This window comes from Psammomys obesus, unplaced genomic scaffold, assembly GCF_907164565.1.
Source record: "Psammomys obesus unplaced genomic scaffold, mPsaObe1.curated_primary_1811, whole genome shotgun sequence".
Classification (NCBI taxonomy): Eukaryota; Metazoa; Chordata; class Mammalia; order Rodentia; family Muridae; genus Psammomys; species Psammomys obesus.
In genome coordinates, this window is record NW_026596079.1 from 14,884,541 (window position 1) to 14,896,521 (window position 11,981).

Consider the following 11,981-nt stretch of genomic DNA (forward strand, 5'->3'; position numbering starts at 1 on the left):
AAACTAAACTAAACTAAACTAAACTAAACTAAACTAAACTAAACTAAACTAAACTAAAACAAAACAAAACAAAACAAAAATGTATGTCAGTATGTCTGGTTTTTAGGATGCAAAGATGGAAGAAAAAAAACATACTCCTTGTTCTTAAAAGGGTCCAGCCTTTAACCCAGCACTTTGAGACAGAGGTAGGCAGATTTCTGTGAGTTCCAGGAGAGCCAGAGCTACAAAACATAGAGCCTCATGAAGGGTGGGGGTGCAGGTGAAAAAGTTTAAACAGGTATTTGTATAAAGACAGACATGACATCTGTTTGGAGGTAGAGAGCTATGGGAGCCCAAGGGGGAATAGCCTGGTCAGTGAGGTCACCACCTGGAAGAATCCTTACCTAAGTGGGGAGAAACACATTCTTTTTCATGCAGCCAGTCATATTCCACACACAGCTAAGAGAGGGCTCCAGATATTGAGCAAGCAAAACAAAGCTACCCTTCAGTAACCTGCCTGGCCACTTTTATTATTTTTCTTTTCTGTCTGCAATTCTTCTCCTTTCAAGTCTACTCTATCATCATGGAAATCAATTATGCCTCTGCCTTATCAATCAAAAATCAAATCAAGCAAAGCAAATCTAATCAAAATCTTTTACCTCATTCCTTCACCTGACCTACCCCATCTTTTTCTTTACCTTTCTCACTATGCAACTTAAAACAGCTTTGCTTCCACTTCACCTCCTGCTGAGGTCTGATGCATCCTCAAGGCATCAAAAAACCGTTCATTCAGCTGTAATTTCCAGAATTACTGAATTGCACTTTCATGCTGGGCACTGTTGAGCAACACCAACGAAGATCCATTCTTTAAGGGGTTGATCTGATGAGCAAGACAAGCCATCTCCAAGGATGACAGCAGAATCCTAAGGCTGGCCTTGTCTCACTGTTACTGAAATCGAACCAAGATGGATGAATGAAGCATGTCAGGCTGCTGTGTTTGTAGTGGGTAATGAAGGTATGTGTCAGAGGGGAGAGGAGGATGGCTTCACATTTAATCCAGAAAGGACCAGGTGAAAAGATGGCTGAGTTTGCAGTGGTGGAGAAGACAGTGCTTCTCCGACTGCATCAAGTTGCAGGGCTCATTTAAACATTTTCTGAGAGGGCTGGGGTGCATGTCTGTAATCCTAGCACTTGTTGTTTGAATTTATCCCCAGCTACACAGGGAGCTCAAGACTGACCATTCTGTGTTATATGAGACTGTCTCAAAATAAAAACAAAACAACATGCTCAAAATAAAAACAAAACAAAACACCCGGGCATGGTGGCCCATGCCTGAGGCAGATGGATCTCTGAGTTTGAGGTCAGCCTGGTCTACAAAGCAAGTCCAGGACAGCCAAGGCTACATAGAGAAACCCTGTCTTGAAAAAGACTCCCACCCCAACCCCCCAAAACAAAAACAAAGAAAACAAAACAAAACCCCCAAACAAAACCTAACCAACAAAAAACAATAACAAACACCCAGGATTTTAACTGAGAATATGAGTCCGTATTTGCATTCTAGTATTACGCAGTGGAAATTCTAAGAGAAAGTACTGAAAGTACAGAAATAACAGAAAGCTGGGGAATGGTGTCCCAGGCTGGTAATCCTGACAGTCAAGAGCCTGAGGCAAGAGGTTCCAGAGTTTGAAGCCAGCATGGCCTGCATAATTAGATCCTATTGCTAAAACAAACAACAAACAAACCAAACCGAAGTACTGCAGGAGGGCTGGGTGCTGGGACAGCTAATTAACCAAACACAGGCAGTTGTCCCCAGCAAGTGAAGGAGCACGAGGCTCCTGGGTGGGAGCTGGTAGAAGGAGTGATCCAGAGAAGCACCCTTCTTACTAAGCCTGTGGATCCTTGCTGTACTTCTTGCTGCCTTAGGCACAGTTCCAGTAGCAAAGCATCCTTGTTGGTGTTAGCTCTCCCCTACTCTGGCTTCCCTGCAATCTGCTATTAATACTTTCTCCTTTGGCTTCTTTCTCAAGACTTCCTGGACTTTATCCATCCTTATTCCCTGTTCCCAGGACTTGAACTCTCACCTACTATGTAGTAAAAGAGCTGACAGTTTTCGTAAAATAACCTATAGTCTCTGGAGATGTTACTCATCACAGATCATAGATTGCTTACCTAGGGTGCATGAGGTCCCATTCCCTGTGCAGCATATTAAAGCCAACATATTAAAAAAAGCAGTAAACTGACTTAGAGCCTCGACGTGTGGTGCTTTCCTTGGTCTCTGCCAGTCTACAAATGCTTGGGGCAGGATCTGTCATGCCATATTTATTATTATACTCCTGCCCCTCAACACACACACATCTATAGTATAAACACATCATAGGGACTCAAATATTCACGACTGAAAAATTAATCTAAATAATTTTGCTGCTTTCACTATTTTCCATTTTTGTGAACGCAGGCAAATCAAAAACTCCCAGTCTCAGTTTTGTGTACAAAATGGGTGTTAAAAATAAAAATCACTGCCTGAAGCCCAGTAGTCAGTCAGGAAAGACAGACAGCTCTCTGAGTTCTAGGTAAGCCAAAAGAAAGAAAGAGAATTTAGTTCCTAAGTGTTGCTTCAAGATAAACTGGGCATGGCTTTAATCCTTTAATCCCAGCACTTGGAAGTTAGAGGCAGGTACATCACTGAGTTTAAGGCCAGCCTGGTATACACATTGAGCTCCAGGATAGCCAGGACTACACAGAGAAACCCTGTCTCAAGAAACCAAAACCAAAGGGGGTGGGAGGGTGTTGTTTTGGGAATAGAATGAGGTAATGTATGTCAATTTTTTGTTAGTTTTTTGAGACAGGGTTTGTCTATGTGTAGCCTTGGCTTTCCTGGACTTGCTTTGTAGAGGAGTGCACCACCACCACCTTGGCTGTATGTCAGGGTTTTGTTTTGTTTTGTTTTTTTAGCCTACAGTAAACATTAACGGCTATTATTGTTAGTCCTTAGGTGACTTTGGAGCCAGCAATTTAATATGTCTGGGTATAAACTTCAGTATTGTCACATTCAATGATTGTTCTCCAGCTGAGTTGTTTGTGGGGGTCCTGCAGAAAGCAGATGCGTTTGTAACATAGCTCTCCCCAAAGTTCCTTTTCCCTAGCCCTACAGACTGCACAGGATAGTTTAGCCTTTAATGAGAAGACTGGGTGCTGGGGATTGTGGCTGAGCCCCTAGGCATTGTGGAGAAACAAAGGACATTCCTTTCAGCATCCGAAGATCTACATCCCATTAGCACTTGTTCCCCTCAACCCTGTCTTCCTAAAGAGCTTAGTGTGGACTAATATTGAGTGGAATAAAACTCAAAAGGGAAAACCACTCAGTCATTTAGTCTACTCACACCAGTTTGGCAAAGCTACCATGGCTGGGTGCTTTCCCTAAAGTGATACTTTGTTGGATTTCTCCGGAAAGAGATGGAACAACAACAACAAAAGTTGCTAAAGCTTTAGTAATGAGTAGGGGCATCTTTTTAGTTTGTTTCACTTATTTTTGTACTGTTGGGGATCAGGCATGAGTCCTTACACATTCAGGCAAGTGTCTTATCACTGAATTACAACCCCAGTCCAGGCCTCTTTGTTTAAAAATAAGCGCCTGTTCTTGTCCTGTTGACTCTGTTTCCACCTCCATCCTCCTTTGGAACTGACCTAGAATGGTTTATTTATGTGAAGAGTTAGTTCCCCAAAGTTCCCTAGTGATGTGTTTCTAGGCATGGTTGATGATCATCTTTTAGCATGTTATAACCTAAGGATTATTTTTTGTTGGGAAGAAATGCTTCAGGGTCCCTTAGCAGTCATGCTAAAAAATAATTATTGAGAGTCATAGGTTATTGTAAACAAACCACAAAAAAAATCCCCTCACTTTTTTTTGTTTTTTTGTCCTCTTTTCCATGATTAGTACCAAACTTTGTCTTAAGGACCAGCAGAGGACCCTGCATGGCCAAGCTCTGAATGATCTAAGTACTACCCTAGGCTTGTGAAAACTTTGTTCATCTTAACGTTTGATTGATTGCTTTGTAATGATGGTCTCTGAAATTGCTCCCAAATGGTAGCATAACACTTCCTCATTACTCATCCTATCTCTGAACCATACCAAGTCAGGAATCCTCTGCGGGAGCCTTCAATTCCAATGTCTTGGGTAAATGACAGAGAGTAGCTAATTCTTGTATATTCCAGACTGAGTTGAAAGCGCCTCCCCTTTCAAACTCCTCATCCTGATTGTTATCTACAGATTTGATTGCACAATGCCACAGACCCCTGGGACTCCAGATTGGCTACAAGAACCTTCCTGTATTATGGTCAAGATCAGCCTGACTTTCTGGAAGGAAACTGGCTGATGTCCTGTTTTCAGACCATTCCCTAAAGCTGAGAGGTGCTCTGATAGGCAGCTGGGATACTTCCCTTCCATTCTCATAGCCAAACTCTGAATCCTTAAACTTGTTTTCTGATCATTTGGAACAGGGAGTTGTTTTCCTAACAAGGAACGCTCTCCTATTCCTTGGGCTTGCCTCGACTTAGTGATTCAACCTAATACCTTCCCAGTTCTCAAGTGAGTCACCCCAGGGCTGTACTCCAGCTTAAGGCCACAAAGAGGCAAAGAGGGAACTGTTAAAAAGCACCCCTGCTTTTGTTACCCTTTGAACTACTCAATGTCTGGGGTTTGTGTTTTCCTTTGAGTTTAGGATGATGGGTGTGGCATTTTGAAGCTGAGGGTGGCTCTAAAAAGGCCCAAAAGAAAGATCAAAAACTGAATGTTAAGTGGTTGAATAGATTATCTTAGGGGGTCAAAAAGAGTAATTACTTATTGATTTATGAGTGATGCTGGATTAAATTAGTTCCAAAGACACTCCAGGATGCTAGAGACCTTCTCTGAGACAATGAGGTCACTGACTAGTTTAGGGTATGTTCCTCCTGGTTCATACTGACATGCTCCAGTTAATGGTTTGGACTGTGGGTTTTCAGAGGCTTATAATTAACAAGCTGCCCATTCAAAAATGCCTGCTCATGGGCTAATGATGAGCATGTGTCATGAGTGTGTGAAAGCGCTTGGGAGGAAGGAGAGTTTGCAATTTCTAAAGTAATGACTCACATGACAAAGCCTAAGGAGGTTTTATTTTATGATCTGAACAGAAGCATTTTCATACTGGCTTTTCCCTGGGAACAAGCAGGGATCGGATTTTCTTTTTTTTTCTTTCTTTTTTTTTTTTTAAATAAAAGGGTAAGGCAGGAGGGATTGTGCTTTTCAGAGCAAGCAACAATTAATAACATAACTCTGCCCAAAACCCACCAAAAAAAAAAAAAAAAAAGGGGAACGGATGCTGGAGCAGGTCTAGATAGCAAAGCATAAGACTCTTCTCTTAAGCCACTGGGTTCTTCTTTCTGGATAGACTAAGTGTTAAGTGGGTTTGAATCCTTTGGATGCACAGATGGGTCATTCATGTCTATTTCTACCTGTCCAGCACGAGGAAACCGTAGTACCTTTTTTGTCAAAGCTCTTAACAGCAGAGTTCATTCTCAGGCTTCCAAACAGCAGCTTTCCCCAGCTGAGGACGCTCAGATGAGCAAAGGCATGGTGGCATGGCTTGTTTCTAAGACAAGATTTTTATTTTTGCTCTATGTTTTCACACGTTAAGTTCTACAACCCTCTGAACCCTTTAATGTCCATGTTTGGGAAACCAGGTGGAACTTAGCAGTGGTAACATTCTTCCTCTGGTTCTTCTGAGGCATAGCAGACAATTGAGGTGAAGGGATGCCACCTATTAGCAACAGGCAAAGAACAAAAGGTGGCCCCCCTCTTTCCCCCCACCAGGTCTTTTGCAGGGCAGAGTCCCTGGCTTGAAGTGTCCAGGGTAATAGCTTTGGTTAACTGCAGGAAATTCTGCCATCCCTTCCCTCTCTATATGTTTAGCTGTTATCTTTAACCTCTTGCTTCTCCTTTCCCCGCATCTAACCTTCTCACTTGCCTTTTGTCCTTTCCTAACTATCAACCCCGGTTCTTATCACCATCTGCAGGAAGTATCTCATAGCCTTGGGAACTTAAAGGTCTTGAGGGCCCCAACACCATTTTCACAAAGAAAACCCCTTGCCTGTCTTCGGATAACTATTCTCATCTTTGTAAACCCACTCTGTGAAAAATGGTTTTATTCTATTAATCTGTAATTGAGAAAAAGGAATTTGAGAGTGAGAGAAAGGAAACAAAACACAACTTAAGAGTTAGCTCAATTATATTTTTTCCAATTATTTTATTTTTTTCTAAAAACAATAGAAAAAAATCAACTTTAAAAATGAAAATGTATTTAAATAAAAAAAATTATGGTTTATAATACATGTCTTAAAATCTTGTATAACTGTTATAAACGTTTTATTAAAGTTATTTACATTTAAGGGTCCTATTTACATTGGAAAAGTGGGTAAACTTTAAGATTTCTTTTTTCTTAAAAACAATTAAATACAAATCTGTTAAAGGAAAAGAAAAAAGATGGGAAGCATAAAAAAAAGTTCTTTTATGCCTAAAGTTTGAGGCAGTTAACATTATGGCTGAAGCTTAGAGTCCCAAAGCCCCCAGCCAAGGTTGTGAGGTTAGGCTTTGAGCATGCATTTGAAGTCCAGCGCATCAGTTCTCTCAGAAGGAACCGTTCTCCTTACTCTTCCCTGAGTAAGGAGTGAGCATTCATGAGAGATTCCAGCTCCTCCTCGCCATAGGCCAGTTCATGCACCAGAATTTCGAAGCTGTTCGAGTTTGTGTTTCAACTGTTCTCGCCGCTTCCTCAGTATGTCCTTTTCTGAGGTGAGCTTGTGCTCTTCCGCTTGGATGGACAGGATGTAGGCGGTGGCTTTTTTGAGGATAACTACCTTAGGGGCCTTTTCATTGTTTTCCAACTCAGGGATCTGGTCACGCAGGGCAAAAAAGCTGCGCTTCAGCTCGTTTCTCCTCTGACGTTCCAAGACGTTGTGTGTCCGCCTCTTGTCGTTTTCCTCTGTGTCTGAGGACCTGGGGCTGGTACATTTGCGGTTGTTGCTGATCTGTTTCAGAACCCTGCCACTGTCCAACTTGGCCCTCTTGGCAGCTGGATAGTCCTTCCTCGTGGAGGGCGGTGCTGCGTAATTGTGCTGATGAATGGAGACATGGCACCTCTTGAGGACCAGTGGGCTGTGGGGAGGTTTGCTGTGGCCTCCCGATGGGGAGGACCCTGACTCAGACCTCCTGGCAGGGGGCTGCCTCTTTTCCACAGACACAACATCGATTTCCTCCTCATCCTCTTGTTCTTCTTCTGTAAGAAAGGAAATGGAAGATCACTGTCAGCAATGCCTCCTTAAACTCAGACAGTATATAGGATTTGACCAATGCTATGCAAATAATACTAAGTATTAATATGTCTGAAAGGATTCAGAGGAAAAGAAGAACCGGATCTAGACACCATCTTCCCTTCTCCTCAGAAAGGCAGAACAGGGTTAGGGCACAGGTGAGAAAATTATCGTGTACCAGGATGTGGCGTCAATGCCAATTCTTACCTAAGACTTAATGAGGCTTCAGACACACCCAAAGCAAAGCACATTCCCAAGCACCTCCTATTTTTAAGGGACTTTACCAAGAGCCCTTTTAGGTCTTGTGAATGATAGCTGCAAATCTCTTGCTATGACTTTAGCAACTCCCCATTTTACTGGAAGGGCAATAATAAAAGTCTTGCGGCTTCGCCAGAAGTCCTGGTAGGAGTGTGTTGGGGGTTGGGGAAGGAAAAACACACACACACACACACACACACACACACTCACAAACTGGACAGGATTTGCTTTGAAGTGTTCAAAATAGGATGAAAACCGAACCAAAACAACAACAACAACAAAATGCAGGTCCTCAACTCCTTAGGAACTTTCACTAGTGCCTGGCATTGGCTCAAGGCTGTCCTGATTCTGTCGTTGCTTCTTTTGAGTCTTATCCATTAAATTCAAACATTTTTCCGGAAGTCAAGAGAAGCAGGTAATTCATTCACCCTCCAGAGATCAGCTCTCTTATCCTCATTCACACCCTTCCCAGGGTAATTAAAATGCTTAAGAGAGGTAAAAAGGGAGTGGATTGCGTTGAAAGATAAGCCAGAAGATTTAAAAAACCCAAATGAAATTCCTGAGGGGAGGGAAGGCGAGGGGGCGGAGGTGGGGAGGCTGATAACCAGGGAGGTCTGGGGGATGGGGAGGGAGGGATATCTGAATATGGGAATCAAGGGATGAAGAACCCTTAGAGAAGGAAAAGAAAGGGTGAGCCCAGGGGTCAATTGAATTAATGTCAATGAGCAGCGGAGAGAAAGGTCCATCCAACCTCTCGCATCCTGCCTGCTGGGATTAGGGCATCTTACCGGAGTCGCTGCTGGTGGTGGGCGGTGTCTCCTCATGCAGCACTAGGGGCTCAGGGCTGGCCCGTGGGGAGGACTCCGAGGACAGCAGAGAGTCGGAGGAAGGAGAGAAGGCCGTGGAGTCGGACGAGGTACAGGACTTGGACGAGCTGCTGTCGTTGAGCGGGTAGGGGAAGACCACCGAGGGGTCGATGCACTCAGACGCGGCAGCGGTGAGGTCCTGCAGGTACAGGCTGGAGGTGGAGCAGACGCTGTGCCCGCGGGCGGGGCTCGGGCTGGCGCTGTCTTTGCGCGCAGCCTGGTAGGAAGCCAGCTTCTCCGAGACCAGCTTGGCAGCGGCGGAGAAGCCGCTCCACATACAGTCCTGGATGATGATGTTCTTGATGAAGGTCTCGTCGTCAGGATCGCAGATGAAGCTCTGGTTCACCATGTCTCCTCCAAGTAGCTCTGTCACCATCTCCAGCTGATCGGCGGTGGAGAAGTTGCCGCCGCCACCGTCGTCATCCTCCTTTGGGGAGAAGGACGCAGCGACCGTAACATAGGATGGAGAACAGAGCCCGGAGCGGCGGCTGGGAGACAGAGGCGGGGTGGGCAGCAGCTCGAATTTCTTCCAGATATCCTCACTGGGCGCAGGCGGCTGCAGCTCGCTTTGCTGCTGCTGGTGATAGAAATTCTCTTCTTCGTCGCAGATGAAATAGGGCTGCACAGAGTCGTAGTCGAGGTCATAGTTCCTGTTGGCGAAGCTCACGTTGAGGGGCATCGTCGTGGCTGTCTGCTAGAGAGGGGCACAGCAAGGGAAGCAAGTCCAGAGTTAGCCAGCGCTGGGTGATGCGGGAACCTGGCGCAGCGCGCACCCCAATCCCGAACCACTCCCCTTCCAGCGTGCTGTCCTTCCAAGGGTGTTGTGTGTGTGTGCTTGAGGGAGGATGCACTCTTTTTACTCCCTACTATCAGCGACACACGTCGGACTAGCAGCTGCTCTGAGTCCCCGCCTCCTTGAAGCAGGGACTTAGTCCTGCACAGGCCCAGGAATCGCCAACGGCCTTGGCCTCCTTCAGAGACTGAGGGAGGCAACGGTGGGGAATACAGTCTGCCAAAAGGCAAGGCGCAAAGTTTGCGCCACCTGAAGGAGAAAGGAGAGAGGCGCCGCGGCGCTCGGCCCCCTCCCGCGTCCGCTCTCCGCGTCGCGGACCCGCTCCGGGTTCTCACTCGCGCCGCCGCCGCGCTTCTACCCAGCCGGCGCCGCCGCCCCTCTCCGCCCTCCTCTCTCTCCACCCTCAGTGCGCCCCCCTTCCTTCCTCTGCCGGCTTTCTTTCCGACTGCTGACTCGGAGGGGCGAGCTCAGTCTCCGGCTTCAACAAGCCTCTCCAAATAAAGGGGAGAGGGTGTCAACTGATAGACACCTCCCTTCTACACCCTCACACAGCGACGCCACTGCGCCAGAGACCCCCGCAGCGATCCAGCACCCGGCGCGGGGCGTCCTCCCTCTCCCCACCGCGGGTAGCAGCTGTTACGGAACAGCCCAGATCACGACTCACCGCAGTCTTCCTAGCAGTTCAGGGGCGCGGGGATACCCGCGGATCCTAACCAGAAATGTGAGGATTCCCCCTGGCTTCCCCGAAGCCAGCGAACCGGTCCCATCCCTGCCCCAGTTTTCCCTTCCGCCTCGGCGCTAGCCCAGCACCAGGTCCTGATACCGTGGAGGTCAGGCTTAAATTTTACTATGGTCACTATTTCTAGAGACCAACGGCAACTTCTTGAAAGGGTCAGGGACGAGGTGGAATCGCCGCCGAGGATTGGCGGGTGGGACGCACCTCCGCGTCCGTCCCAAGCTGTCAGAACTGCACTAAGCCGAAATTTAAATGCCCTCCCGGAGACGGGGAAAAGTCAGAGGCTACGGAGCCTTCTGGCTCCCGCAGGAAAAAGGTAACCCCTTCTCCGAAGATCTCAGGATAGGAAGGGCTTTCTGGCCACCGCAAAGCGACCCCCGGGTCCGACCCCCCCCAAAAGACATGAATATCAATTAAGGTAGAAAAGGAAGAATGTCCAACCGGCTGGGATCGGCGTCAACCCGTAGTAACCTCTGGAACCCAGTTTCAAAATTCACCCCGGCTTTTCCTTTCCCCTTTCCTCAGTCATCTTGACAAGTCGCTCTACCTCGACTCAGATCCACTCCCAACTCCACCCCGGCTTACACCAACTACTCTGAGAAAAGTGTCAAAAGCACAGGAATGGAAGAAAGACTGCCCTAACCGGCCGCTGCATTCAAGACGCAGAGAAAATACATTAGAAGAGCAGATCTGTCCTTACCGGGTTTTCCACCGCCCTAAGAAAATCCAGCCTTCAAATAGCGCGAGGAGCCCGTTTCAGGGGGAGCCGATCGAGGGCAGAGGCAGAGAGCACTGTCCCCCAAATAGACAAAAAATTCCCTCCCCGGTGCCTGAGGAGTCCTGTCCTCGCTCGCAGATTGTAAGTTCCAGTGAAGTGTCCTCCCGCTGCAGGGGGCAAAGTTTCCCAGAGGCGGCGAGGGTTGCGATCGCTGGCGTTGGGGTCAGCCGTAGGGCTGGGGCGGGGGTCGGCAGGCTGGGAGGCAAAGCCCCTCTCACTCCTGAGCTGCCTTCCCAGGACGCCCGGAGTGCGGCTCTGCACACTGGGCTCTCCCAACCCGCCCGCTCACTCCCTCTGTCTCTCGCTGGAATTACTACAGCGAGTCAGAAAAAAAAACGCCCGAAAAGCTTCTTTTATACTGCCACTCAGGATCCCTCCCCTCCGGTCTTTTCCCGCCAAGCGTCGGCTAAGCCCGGCCCTTCTAGAGGCAGGGGGGGAGCTGAGCCGAGCGCTGTGGAGGTGGCAGTGGAGAGCAGCTCGGCCCGGGGGTCCCTGGCCGCGCAGACCCCCAGATTATAAAGGGCTGGTGGGCGGGGATTAGCCAGAGAATCTCTCTTTCTCCCTCCCTCCTTCCCTCCCTCCCTCCCTCCCCCTCGCTCCCCCGCCCTCTGCTTTGGGAACTCGGGAGGGGCGCTAGTGGGGAGCCGGAGAAAGAGGAGGAGTCTCAACCCCCGCAGCCCAGTACTCCAGCTCCGGGGTGTAAACAGTAAAAGCGCAGCATGAATTAACAGCGCGCCCGACCATTTTGCTCTTGCTCGCGTGCAGGTCCTTTCCCTTTTGGTGTTGTTCTTCGGTCGCAGCGCAACCGGGTTCTTGTCCTGCGTGTTTCAGTCACCGCAGGTGGAACAGCTGCCTGGCTCAGCACAATACACCACGTACTCTGGGCTGGGTCGCGCACGTCCTGGGGGGTGGGGGCCAGGTCGGGGAAACAAAATCTAGAAAGGGAAGGACGAAAGGATGAGTTCTCCGCGAGCGAGCCGGCGCTCAGTGAGCGGAGTGTTAGATGGGGATCAGTGACGGACGAGGTCTACTCCGGGAAACTGCGCAGCAACGCACCGCCACGTATACTTGGAGAGTCACTCATGAATAAACACCCACTGCCTCTCTTGGGGAGGGCTTAATGCATTTTGCGTTTTTGGTTGTACAGCTATGTTGACTGGGTGCATTGGCTCTCCCCAGTCTGTTGCCAAAAAAGCAGGCATTCCCCTCTCCTTTCCAGCACCTCCGGCT

The 11,981-nt window shown here is 48.0% G+C and overlaps 1 protein-coding gene across 2 annotated transcripts; it reads right to left on the reverse strand.

Moving 5' to 3' along the window:
• Window positions 1-6,244: 6,244 nt before the first annotated feature.
• Myc (MYC proto-oncogene, bHLH transcription factor) lies at window positions 6,245-11,243 on the reverse strand. Of its 2 annotated transcripts, none has more exons than XM_055626785.1 (3): window positions 10,674-11,243; window positions 8,367-9,135; window positions 6,245-7,286 (listed from the first exon to the last, which is right to left on the reverse strand). In XM_055626785.1, the coding sequence occupies exons 2-3, from the start codon at window positions 9,121-9,123 to the stop codon at window positions 6,724-6,726; spliced, it is 1,320 nt and encodes a 439-aa protein (XP_055482760.1). In that variant the 5' UTR covers window positions 9,124-9,135; window positions 10,674-11,243; the 3' UTR covers window positions 6,245-6,723. The 2 variants fall into 2 exon arrangements, with proteins under 2 accessions (XP_055482760.1, XP_055482758.1); XM_055626783.1 differs by having other exon boundaries at window positions 8,367-9,138.
• Window positions 11,244-11,981: the final 738 nt, after the last annotated feature.